At 36.4% G+C, this 13,640-nt stretch overlaps 1 protein-coding gene across 33 annotated transcripts in view; it reads right to left on the bottom strand.

Moving 5' to 3' along the window:
* The window catches only part of PBRM1 (polybromo 1), a 123,060-nt gene that overhangs the window by 51,661 nt on the left and 57,759 nt on the right, over positions 1-13,640 (bottom strand). For all 33 annotated transcript variants that reach the window (XM_031957569.1, XM_031957611.1, XM_031957615.1 and 30 more), the window contains 2 exons: positions 7,048-7,153; positions 2,321-2,963 (listed from right to left, as the gene is read on the bottom strand). In XM_031957569.1, coding sequence (XP_031813429.1) covers positions 2,321-2,963; positions 7,048-7,153 — 749 coding nt within the window. The remainder of the gene's footprint in view (positions 1-2,320; positions 2,964-7,047; positions 7,154-13,640) is intronic.

The following is a 13,640-nucleotide window of genomic DNA, read 5'->3' as shown; positions in this document are numbered from 1 at the left end:
ACAAACAGGATTCCAACCCAAGGCCTCTTGACTCTAGGTCTAGTAATCTTTCCACTATACTAAAGACTTAATGCTGAACTCTTTATTTATTCTACATCTTTCACTTAGTATTTGTACAGCTGATTTTTTAAATTGAAGCATTTCAACATTTTATCCCTATCAAATTTCATTTTATTTGATCTGGTCCCTCATTCTAGACCCAGACTCCTAATCTGAGGTCTGTAAACTTGTTTTATTTTAAAAAATCTAATATTTTATTTTTCCCACTTACATGTAAAGCAATTTTTTAAACATTTGTTTTTAAAACTTTGAGTTCCAGATTTTCTCCCTTTTTACCTCCCCAGTGAGAAGTCATGCAAAACATTTCCATAAGTCATGTTGTGAAAGAAAACATAAGGTCTCCTTCCTCCAAGAACAAACAAACAAACCAAAAAACCCAACCCTCAAGAAAAATAAAATATGCTTCAATCTGTACTCAGGCACAGTTCCTTCTTTGGATATGGATAACATTTTTCATTAAGTCCTTCAGAGTGGTTTTGAATTACTGTACTGCTGAAAATAGCGAAGTCATTCACAGCTGTTCATCCCACAGCATTGCTATTTCTTTGTACACAGTATATTTCACTTTGCATGAGCTCATGGAGGGCTTTCCAAGTCTTTCCGAGAGCGTACTGCTCATCATTTCCCATTAAATGATAGTATTCCATCATACCCACAAAAATCACAATTTATTCAGTTACTCCTTAATTGATGGACATCCCCTCAACTCCTAATTCTTGGCTCTGAGAAAAGAGCTGCAATGAATATTTTTGTACAGATAGATCCTCCCCCTCTCTTTTAATTCCCCCTCCCCTCCATTTTAATCTCTTTTGGGACACATGCCAAGTAGTGATATTGTTAAATCAAAAGGTAGGCATGATTTTATAATCCTTTGAGCATATCTCCAAAACACTATGAATGTTTTAAAAAAATATTTTGATAACTCTATTTCAAAATAATTGGTGTCCTTTCTAACTTTTTGTATTTTGTATAATGAATTTAAAAGCATTCCCTTAGAATGGATTTCAACAGATTAGCTTACTAAAGAAGTCTCAACACAACAGTTTTTAAGAATTTCTTCCAGATAAAGAGATCTTTTTATATCCAAAGTATTAGTTCATTTTCCAAACTTCTTGCAAGTTGGAGAAACTTCAATTTATGACTCACAGATGTTCAACAGGTATGAGACTGGATAAGGGACTTGACAAAAGCTTCACAGAGAATTAGAAGGACCCAGATTTAAATTTAGATTTTCTGATATACCACATGACCTCTAGATATTGGAAATGATATTTGGTAATGATCTCTAAAAGATCCTTAAGTCTTATATTTATTGCTTCATTTATATCATTTGATGAACTCATGTCAGTATGAAATACACTAACCTTAGCTCTTTGAAAAGTCTGTGGAAAAGTCAAATCTTTTATAGTTGAAAAGACTACAATTTTTTTTAGAATATTTCATTAAAGCTTAAGATATATTCTTACACTGTTAGCTTCTTTCCAAACTAACTGGACATTACCCTGCCACCCACACTCTGTGATCTGGACACACTGGCCTTGTCTCTGTTTGTTATCGAAGGACAATACCCATGTGTCTGGACTTTGACTTCTCAGAGTTCTTCCTTTAAAATGCAGCTGAAGTACTATTTTCTTCACCATGTCTTTTCTGATTTCTCAATTGCTAGTGCCCACCCTCCCAAACCACCACAAAGATATTTGTATTTATAAGCTTGACATTTATGTTGCATAGATTTTATAAATACTTGTTGTCTCCATTAGAATGTAAGCTCATTGAAAAACAAAAACTGTTTCATTCTTTGTGCCCATATTTCCAGTGCCCAACATAATATCTGGCAAATAGCAGGCACTTAATACATCCTTTTCAATTGATTGTATTCAATTAACACCAATTATGGGATGTATTCTTAGATTTGTGTTTTGCGAATCTTTAAAAAAGATTTTGTAAAAAGACTTTATATTTTAGCTCCCACACAAGAGAAATGTTTCTCCTTAATGCTTGTTTTTTGATTTTTAACTGTCTTTTCATCATAAGAGATATGAACTCTATTCATCCTCTTTTTTCCCTGAAAAATCAGTTGCCCTCTAGCTTTTAAAACTGGAGTTTCAGAAAATAATCCCTCCATCACATCATTAATTGTGGGTGCCAGAACTCTCTTAATCCTCTAAAGAATGTGAAACAAAGTTATACAAATGAAGAACATTTTGCTGCCCTATGAATAAAACTTATTTGCCTCCTAAACAAAATAGTCTTAACTTACCGATTCATTCTTCTTGCCCTTTCTAGCACATCGAACATCTGTTCTTGAAATAAGTCCAGTCTGCGGTAGCGATTATTTTCAACATTCTTCCTAATTATGTCAAAAGTCAGAGGAGGTTTGTTTGGGAAACTAGGATCCACAGAAGGGATTTCAGCTAAGGAGTCACTGTAGCACCTTCCCTCATCATCCTGATGGCTCATTACAGACACAAAAAGATTGTGAATAAGCTCCTGGATAAGTAGAGTCACATTAGGAACATGAGAGTCCTCATCTCCTTCTATGTCCCTTCGAGTTTCAAGCAAGACTTTATGCAGGACTAAGGCGTCTTTGTAAATTAGTGATTCAGGCTCATTGTATGTGCAAGCATTATTGAACATCATGACAAAGTCTTCCACCATGGAGTCAATGTCTTGGTATTTGTTAGCCATCATGTGACTTCTGATCTTTTCCATGTCCACAGGCTTTTTGATAGTCAGATAGTAGTCTGGCAGCTCTGACCTGGAAGGGAGCCTCAGGAAGATGGCGCTGAGCCGGCGGCCCCGCTTATCTGTGTAGTTTTTTACAGCTTCATACACTTCATTTAATTTCTGTTGCATTGGAGTCATGTATTTCGACTTTTTAGGAGAAATGCCACTCTTTCTACCTAAAGAAACAATTTCAAAAATAACATAAGCAGTAAAATATTTTCCTTCCTCCCACAGCCTACCCTTCTCCCTTTGTGGCTCAAGTTTTTGAGTAAAGATAAGCTAGATAATTTAGGGACAAATTTGGTTATTTCAAAGACCACCTTTTAACTATTGATTATCATCTCCATAAATACATATGCCCTGTATTAGTAGTTCCAACTTTAAGTTATTGAAAGGAGCTCAAGAATACATATGCAAATCTACAAATAAACCAAAATAACCTCTATGTGTCAAAGCTATTGCAATACATATAGCATTTTTCAAATGTATGTAGATTCTATAGCGTTTGGAAAAATACAAATTCATTTAAAAGCTTTCTGTCATTTAAGTATTTTTATACTATTTATACTAATTGAACAACTACTAATTATATATCAGGATTAGTGTTCTTTGATATTCAAAAAGGTTGGGAATTACCTGAATGGTTTTATTGTAGAAAATTATCAGTTTAAACAAACCAACAAAAAGCTACGAGGATGGACCCTCCCTTTTCTACCAGAAGAATATATGACAGTGATCAGTGTTAGCTTCCCACTAGTAAAGATTCAGGAATCCTCTGGCAACTCTTACAAAGTTCAAAGAAAGGTAGAAGAAATACGGGCAGAGAATTGGGCCATGTGAAAGTGGAAGTCAATTTAGAATTTCAATCTTGGCTTTTCTTCTCAAAATGCCAATGTTCTCACTTCCAAAATTAAGAGTAACTCTTTCTTCTTATGTACCTCTCATAAGCAAACTAGAGAGGAAGTCAGATTGATCAGTGATCTGAGCTGCTCAGAAAGATGCCATTCATGTGACAAGCATAGCTCTAGATAAGGAAACCTTTCTCTCCCTCTGGATTTTGATTTCCTTGATCTACACATTTTAATTTGCAAAATGCTTCAGTACTTACTATATCTTCCAAAGATTAAAACTGATTCAATTAGGAACAGCAATTTATTACAAATGAAATTATTTCTAAAATGCTGCCAAAAAATTAGGAAAGCATTCGTTCTCTGTGTTTCATTACAATTATCTAGGTGAGGACTTTATTCTCAGTTTAAGTAAAACTTAAAAAGATTTAATACTTTCATAAAAGGGATTCTAGACATAAAGCACAATTTTAAAAATGGCTTGAAATTCTGACGTTTAATCTCTACCATAGTTGGATCCGAATTTCAAACTGGTTACTTTAGGTTCAGCAAAAGGCGCAATGGCTTATTTTTTTTTTTTTTTTTTAAAGCAATGGTAAAACTATCATTAAGCAGTGGACTTCTAAAAAGTCTTATGGTAAAACCACATGAATAACAATAATAGCTAGTATTTATATGGTGCTTGAAAATTTGTAAAAAGTTTTACATATGTTCTTCATGAGGCAGATGCTACCATTATTATCCCAATTTTACACACAAGGAAACAGAAACACAGAGAACGAATAACTAGTATCTAAGTCAGGATTTAAACTCATCTTCCTGACTAAGTCCTATGTTTTATCTATTGTATTAGGTAGCTGTCCAATGGACACATATTGGTTACATGTATTTTTAAATCTGGACAAATTATAAAATGTTTAGAGATTTTCTTCATGTGCTATTTTTCAGTTTTTAAATTATAAAAGTGTTGGATTAAAAAAAATCTATCACTCAAACATGTTGATTAAAATCATCTGATACTGTAGTATTGTTACACTGTTTAATAAGTGAAAGTATCTTTTGTTCTTAACATTTTCCTACAATAAACCAGATGAAAGAGATCTTTTTTTTTTGTTGTTAGATCATTATCCTCTTTCTGCCCCCTATGGGTGGTATTATTACCTAAGACTTTTTCTGGAGCTCTAGCCTCTCCTTTCTTTTAAAATTAAAATAAAAAACAAAAACCAAAAAACAAATTAGTTTGATATAAAGTTTTATGCTTTTAAAGAACAGATATTTTACTGGAACTTTTTTCCTTTTAAATACTTCCATCATTTCCCAGTGAATCCTACTCCCTTGCCATAAAGAATTTCAGGAAAGAAAACAATAATGGAAATCTTTTATCTTGAAATGCAGTTTCACATTACTAATTTCCTGTTGGGCATTTATACCTGGATGTTCTTCTATAGGCAACTCAAACTCACCATTTCCCAAATTATATTTACTATATAGTCATTTTATTCCCCCAGCAAACCTCCTGAAGGCACCATCATCCTTCAGGTTATCCAAGTCTGCAACTCTGGGGTCATCCTTGATTCTTCTCTATTTTTAAGTCTTTGTACTTGATCAGTTACCAAGTCTAGTTATTTCTGCTATTTACATCGATGTCACTCTCTCCCATCCCCACAGGACTTCTGCTTTGTTTCCCTTTTCAATCCAGCCTTCCAACTGCCACTAAACTGATTTTTCTAAAAAATGCCTTTGATTCCTACTCAAAAACCACTGGCTCACTGGCTCTACCATCCTCTTCTAGTCCTTTCTATTCAGCCAGTTCAGCTTCCTTCCTCATCATTCCATGGGCCTTCTCTTCACTTGCCAATTGAAGGCCCCTGGCTGGGGCCTCATTGTTTCTGCACAAGGTGGTCCATCCCTGCTCCTGCAGGAGTCCTCCAGGTGGGCTTCAGTAATTCTCTCTCCACAATGCCAGAGAAGTTAGCTCCTCAGCCTTAGGAGCAGGGTAGTTCATCTTTCCCTTTTGTATCCCCATTGCCCAGAACAGTAAGTACTCTGTACAATGTTTGCTGAATTGAAACGAGGAGGCAATGATCCAATAAGGCAATTACTTTTCAGCTAATTCAGAATCACAGAACCTCAGAACTGGACAGGATCTTAAAGACACCCTAGTCCAGGCTCTCCTTGAGCAATGACTGCCTTCCAGTCTTCTGTTTGGAGACCTTCACAGAGTGTGAATCTCCATCTCTTGAGATAGCCCACTATATTTAGAAGTTAGAAATATTTAGACTAAATGGTTTGGGAGTTGGTCATTGTGTCAAATCCCTCTTCTAAGTGACAGCTGTTCTCTAACACAGACACATTTGTGTTCTTACACAAATGCCTTTTTGTGTAAGTGGACTATTTCACAGATCTCTCTGGCAAGTGATTTTTATATAATGCACATTTACCCACAGACCTGGGAGGAAAGGAATTAGGAAGGAAGCTGCATACCCATGAAGGCTGGCCCAGTCTAAGGACACATGAGGGCCAGGAACAGAGAAGAAGTAAAAGCAGGAAAAGGAACACCCGGTGGCTGGAACCAAGAGGAAAAACACAAAGTGGGAGGATATGTGGAGGTTGGAAATGGACCTAGAGGAAGGATGGGAAACCCAGCGGCCAGAGACAGCTGGCAGTACTTGAGTGTGAATGGACAGAAGGCAACATGTTGGTTGTTCTGATTTCACTTGAAATTTTTTCAAAGTTTTTTTTTTTTTTTTGCTGTGGGGGAGCAAAGAGAGCTCAGTATTGTATAATAAAGTTAACATAGGTGGGTTTTTGGGGGAATGTTGATTTCTTCCAAATCTGTGTATACCATTGAATCTGCATAATGCAAATTTATATAAAGCAAGAACTGTCTGTACTGTAATTATAAAGAGAACAGAACACTCCTGAGGGAGTCTGACCGAGCTCTTAAGAATCAGGACTAAGCCTACAACTGCTTTAGTTTTCACTGTATATTGATTACATAAAATTAGGCTCTAAAATTTTAACCCTAAGAGCCCTGGAGGTAATGTTAAATTTGATTGATTATAAAATTAAAAACAAAAAACAACAAACAACAAACATGGGCTCCTGTCCACTTTGTGTATAATCACAAATGGAAAATTTCTATTACTACATCTTTCTAAAAAACAAACTCCCACAGTGTACAAGAAAGTAAAATAAACCCATATGACATTTTTTAATACAATTTCTTTTCCCCTTATTTATTCTTCAGCTGAAGTATTTAGACTAAAAGAAGGAGGTAGGGGAAGAATGGTCACTTAGATACTAGAATGCTAGAGAATTCAAGAACTATCAATTACTCAATGACCTTTTAGTAAGATGGCAATCTCTTATTAAACACAAAACTTAATGAATATACACAATTCTGCCTTACTTAGCTTGAGTTTGGGAGAGGCCATGTCATCATCCTCAGGTAGCGGGCCCAGCTCTTTTCTCTTATCTCTGAGCATCTTCTCCAGAATATGGGCATCATTATACACCTATTTCCAAAACAACATCAAAAAGAAAAAAAAATGTTTAAGATATCTGTTACTATGCTAACTGTCCCAGCAACTGCCTAAAGGCAATACATTATTTTCTTATGTTGAATCACATTTATGTATTTTATATTTCCCCAAAGTATTTTTATTCTTTTGGGTCCAAAAAATAGCAAATTAAGTCCAAATAGAAAATACAGATCAAAATTTTGCTAATGGTGGGAAGATTGAACATAACACTTTGAATACGTATTATATACTAAAGTCATCTTTGACATGACATTACATGACATAATAAATCACACACATGTGGCAATACCTGACTGTGGTACTTATACTTTCTACTACTTTCCTGGTGATCCTATTTACCCAACTAGCCCCAGTATAGCTGGGAGATGATATGCTGCTATCCCTTCCCCCTTTCCACATCATTCTATTACAAGAATCCCAGTATCCAAGAGAATAACGGTAGCTAGCATTTATATTGTTTTTAAACATCATTTGATCCTCACAACAGTCCCTTGAGGTGGGTGCTGTTACCCTCATTTTACAGATGAGGAAACTGAGGCTGAGAGGTTAAATGACTTGCCTGGGCTTGCTGAATTAGTTAAGGGTCTGGAACAGGGTTAGAACTTAATCTCCTTGATTTTTAGTACTCCATTTACTAGGTCATGGAGCTGCTTCTGAAGCCAGAAGATCCTCAGAGTTTTTAAATTTGAGGAAATTGAGGCCCTAAGTCCTATTAATGTGCCCAAGGTAGAATTCTAACTCAGAGTCAGTATCTTTTCTACTGTACCACATCCAATTGTATTGAATAAAAAATAATAACTAACTCTGGCTCTAATTTCTGCCTGGCACTCAAGGCTCTCCACAATCCTGTGCCATCATGTCTTATTAGCCAGTTGATCTGGACTTTCCCCTTTCCATCCATCATCACTGGTGTCTCCTCCTACTCTGCTATAAGGAGATGTCATCTTGATTGCTATGCTCATCTGAAATGTCTTGTCTTCCTCTTTCATTGCTGGATTTTAGCCACTGTTTAAACTCAATTCAAATGCTATTTCTTCCATTAAGTATCAGACCTAATTTTGTGGCACTTTTTTGGAATAACTATTATGCACCACTATGTGCTTATTATGCACTACATTTATTAAATGCCCAAAGTGAAACAATCCTTGCCCTCCAGGTGTTTACACTCTTTTGGGAGTAAACAACATTATACATAATTACACATAAGTAAATAGAAAACACATCCAAAGTAATTTAGGTGGGGGATGAAGAGGTCTAACATGAATAGCAGTTTGGTGACACCAGAAAAGGGATTCTATGGGGCATAATGGAGGGGGAAGGGAAAAGGGCCACCTGAGAAATGGGGCTGATGTGGATGGGCAGGAGGGAAGGAGCCAGTGAGAGTCAGGACAGACAGCTGTAGCTTTGCCTGTCCACAGCTCCAAAGCACAGGGATACTGAGTAGAGCCACAGGGCAGCATATTGTCAGAAACTAAGATGCCTTGGTCTGTTGTATCTCTCCAGGTTGGGGTCCTATTACTCTATTGTAAGAACTCCTGAGTGGAAGACCAGGGTCCTGTCAAAGCTCAGCCCCCATGAGGTGCTCGGTGCTTGCTGCTGTCAAAGAATGTCATATCACAGCTTAATGAGCGGTGCTAGAATGCAAGATTCTGTCGCCTAACAGCTTTGCTTTTACACAACTATTTGATTTGTTAGAACAAAATGCGGCCCTGAAGGTTCTCCTCAGATGGGGCATCTCCAAAGCACAGAACAAAGACAATGACAGATGGGACTATGGAAAGAACTTCATTCAGCACTAGACTGCATACTGACAACAAGGAGATACGGGACGATCTCAGTGTTCCTAGGCCCAGACCTGGAAGGGATCTAAGAGGTCACGTAGTCCAGTGGCCAGGATGAGGTTATCACCCACAAGGTTATCACCAAGGCACCAGTAGCAGAGCTCAGAGCAAATCTGCATGCTACGATTACAGATCCAGCACTGCCCCGGCTGCCTGCCAGAGTCGTGGAAGAGGACTCACACAAAGAAGAGCTCCCTATTGATGGTAAATTTTTCCTAAATATTTGCATTAAGCCTCAAAACACTAAAAAGTTTCATCAGAACATACAGCAGCAGGAAAGACTGTTTTAAATATCCTCACTGCATAAAAGATAAAAAGTCTTTGTGGAGAGGTAACCTCAGAATAAAGTATAGGACAAGAAATCAGAGTGGACTGCATATGAGAAAAGCTCATTATTTTCAATGATTCCCTAACTGAAAGCTGTCACAAAAGCCAACCTCTTTAACGCCAATATTTTCCCAGTGATACATACTGACTACAAATCACAAATGTCAATAACAATTTCTACTGGAAAAATGGTGCAAAAGATATTACCAAAGGCAGGTATTACTGGGAAAGGCAGTAAACCAGTCACATAGTGAGAATGGAACACAACAGATAGGCAGACAAGGTGGTACACTGGCCCCACCGAAATATTTTTTAAAAAATAACAGCCACAACAACAAAAAACCAAGAGGAAGGCTGGCGGTGGGTTGGCTAGAACTACTATCAAAGATTTTTCTATGGAAAACATGGAGAAGAATCACACAGAATGAGAAGGTGTGGAAAGGCTATGATTTGTTCCAGTAAAGAAAAGCAACTTTCCCAACAAAACCACAGATTCCAAATAGCAAAAACTTTAAGACCTTTATAGGTCCCTTGATTAAGTGGAGAAGTGGAACAATAAATAAACCTTACCTTCCAGTCTTCTTCTGCTATGCTGCATTCTGAGTAAGAATTAACATAAAAGCGTTGTTAAAGTCATAGAACAGTAGAGTCCACTTTATAGAGAGTGGCCTCTCCCCCTTGGCTGACACTAATTCTTTCTCCTTTCTAACCTCTATGGACAAGTAGGATCTAAAGCATTGACAGTGGATAGGAAGGATGGTGTCACAGGTACCCTTTCCATGATGCACTCCTTTATGCCAAACCTAATCCATCATCTGGCCCAATATAGGAGAGAAGAAAAAGATTTATAAATGCTGTGGTATTTCTGGAAGAATGAAAGTAGATACAGGAGATCAAACTTATTGAACCCAAGGAAGGAAGAGGAACTTTCTCTTTGGTGTAATTGCAAAGACTTGAAACAATCTATTACATATCAAAATTCCCAAAATTGAAAATTTTGGTAAAGTATTTACAAGAATATGCCCTCAACTTCTATGTAATTGCTAAAATTTTACTGAACTGTTCTTGGAGAAATGTAATCATAAGAATATGCTATCTAAATCTGATTCAAGATTCACTCTCTAAACATAGGATTTTCCATATAATTGAGGTTCAGTAAGTAATTGTTGAATGAACTGACTGTGAAAGTAGAACCTGTCTTTGGGTACTTTCAAAGGGTTTTTTGAGATTATGAAATAAATTTTTAAATTTTTTGAGATTATGAAATAAATTTTAATTGTATGTAACAATTTTATTTCATCAAATTTTGGTCAGAGTAGGGGGAAATATCTAGTTAGCTGAGTAACTGATAGTAGGAACAGAAGATGCCATTTTTAAGACTCTTAAGAGAACTAGATATTCTGACCTAAAAAAGATTTCAGAATGAGCCAACTTAGGCACAGGGGAATTGAGGAGAATGCATATGAACCATGTACCACCCAGACAAGAACTATGTAATTTTATTTGCATCTCTAATTGTCCTATCCTGATATATTTTGTTTGTATGATATTAGTTAAACCTTAGAAAATGTCACTTCAATGAGCTTATATTGTATAGCTAGTGAATAGAAGGGGAAGACAGATTCTAGAAAAGGGCATCCAGGTATGATAGTAGCAAGAGGAGAAGAGTGAGAAGTAACTGGGAAGTTCTCAACCAAAGAAACCAAAATAGATGAGGAACAGTGAAAAATCCAGAAGTAGATGGTTCTTGAGCTTGGAATGGGGCTGGAGGGGGAGAAATTCAATGATCAGAGAAGGCCTGGAAAGGAGTAAATGGTGTAAGTCCCGAGACCAAAGTTAAAAACCCTCTCAAATGGCTCTCATGGGAAAATGGTGTTTTAAGAACCCTAACAAGAGGTAAGCTACTCATTTCTGGTTTTTTAAAATCTGTTTTCTTGGCTAAGGACAACGATCTCTGGATTGAGGGGAAAAAAAACAAAAACAAAACATAACAAAACTGGCTAAGGAAGATTTACTAGCTAAGAGTGGTAGAAGTACCTTGAAAAACTGACTCACCTATCCAAAGTGGAAGTATTGGAAGAATTGACAGAGGTGAATACTGGGTAGTCAATATCTGAAAGATTGTAGAGGAACAGAGACCTCTCTAGACTAGAGAAGTGCAATATCGTTTCCATTTTTAAAACAGAAGGAAATAGCCAGCAAACCACAGACCAGTATACCTTGCTTTGATTCTTAGAAAAATTCTAGAATATACGGTTGTCCTTTATACATCATGGGATTGTTAAAGGCAGAGCAGCCCACAATCTAGAAAATTCATGTAAATTTTTTTGGCTCTTTTGTACCAGACAAATCATATAAATTATCATGGTATTAAAAGGTAAAAAATGTTGATGTTACAAAATACTACACATATATTTTATGCATTTTTAAGTTTCTAAACTTTTTCTGTGTTGTCTGCTGGCCTTTGTATGTCATCCACAGCTTTCACAAAACTTCCCCAAATTCCCATATAATTTCTTATGCCAACCCATGATGGGGAAAGTTGTGATATGGAAGGGATAACTGTTTTACTAAATAGTTAGTGAGCATTTGGAAAAGGAAGTAGTGATCATTAAGAACTGTATGGTTTCAGCAAAAACCTTCTTTCTTTTTTTTTTTTTTTAACAAAGTTACTAAACTGGTAAATCAGAGGAACTACAATTATAGTTATAGTTCACCTACATTTTAACAAAGCACTTCATAAAATAGCATGAGATTCTTGTAGAAAAGATGAAGAGATGTATGTTCTACACAACAGAACAATTAGATGGATTCAAAACTAGCTGAATCATCCAATGAAAGGCGTCATTCATTGGTTTCATATCAACTTGGAAGGAGGTCTCCAGTGGAGTGCTTGACACTGTGGTGTTTAACATTTTTATCACTGACTTAGAAAAAGGTATAAATGGTATCCTTACCAAATTTTCAGATACCTCAACCCTGGAAGGGATAGCTAAGAGTGAGACTATAAAACTAGGCTGAATCTAATAAAATAAAACTGAATTGGAACAGATGTAAACTCTCACTCTTAGGTTTAAGAAATTGATTTCACAAGATGAGATAGGGAAGGTATAATTAGAAAGAAATTTGTGTGGAAAAAAAAAAGGGGGGGGGGGTTGTTTTGGAATTGGCTAATATGACCAATAGAAAAAAGCGGTGATTTTGGGCTGCATTAAGAAAGGCAAAGCTTCCAGGAATGAGATCATACTCTGTATTCTACCCTGTTCAAATCACATCTTAGAGCACTGCATTAAGTTCTGGCTACCACAGTTTCTAAGAAGCAGATAAACTGAAGTGTCCAAATGGTGGAGAGCCTCAAGTCTATGTCATAGAAACTAGGAATATGCCACCTACAAAAGAGATAGTTCAGTGCAGAATGAGTATCTTCAATGAAGGAAATAAAGTGGAAAAGAAAACAGACTTGTTCTGCCCCAAGGGGCTGAACTTGGAATAATGGATAGACCTTGCAAAGAGGCAAATTTAGGTTTGATGTCAGATAATTCTCCAAACAAATTTGAGCTATTTGAAATAGAATGGACTGAAATGGATAGGATCCCCCTCACTGGGAGGCTCTAAGCAAAGACTAGATAGCCACTTGGGGGCTGCAGGAAGGATTCTTTTTTTGGCTAGAAGTTGACTTAGGAATTGGCTATTGAGGACCTTCTAACTCTGAATTTCTCTTAATTCCTCTTCATTAATTGAGCTAACTTTCTCTAGTTTCATTTGCTTCATATTTTATAGGGTTAAAACTTCTGTTTGTTAGAACTTGTTAGTTATATTCTACTGAGGATTCCATCATGTATGAATTGCATTAGATGGCCCCTGAGATCCCTTTTCTCTCTTAAATTCTGCGATATATGTGTCTGATAACCTGATTATAGCTAATCTACAACTTATGCTTCAGCAGATAGCTGTCTCTGTCCCTGTCTTGAAGCAATTTTTAAAATCCCAATCACTTTGGAAAGTGTGATCCAACTTTATTTTCAAGTTTTTTTCACCCTCTCGTTTAGATCAAGTTCTGTTATTCTACTTAAAGTTTGCACAGCACCAATCATCAAAATAACCCTAGTTGTGCAAAACATGTAAGTAGTCTAATAGCTACATATGAAATAGATAAGCAGAGAATCCACATGAACATTATAAAACTTTTGAACATTTTTGCAAAGAAACACTAAAAAACGCATGTCCTTTGCCTCAATAATTCTACAACTAGATACATATTCCAAGAAGACCAACAAAGAAACAGTCCAATA

This window comes from Sarcophilus harrisii, chromosome 1 (assembly GCF_902635505.1).
Source record: "Sarcophilus harrisii chromosome 1, mSarHar1.11, whole genome shotgun sequence".
Classification (NCBI taxonomy): Eukaryota; Metazoa; Chordata; class Mammalia; order Dasyuromorphia; family Dasyuridae; genus Sarcophilus; species Sarcophilus harrisii.
The sequence above is the reverse complement of the archived record's forward strand: the minus strand, read 5'-3'. Positions and strand labels throughout refer to the sequence as shown.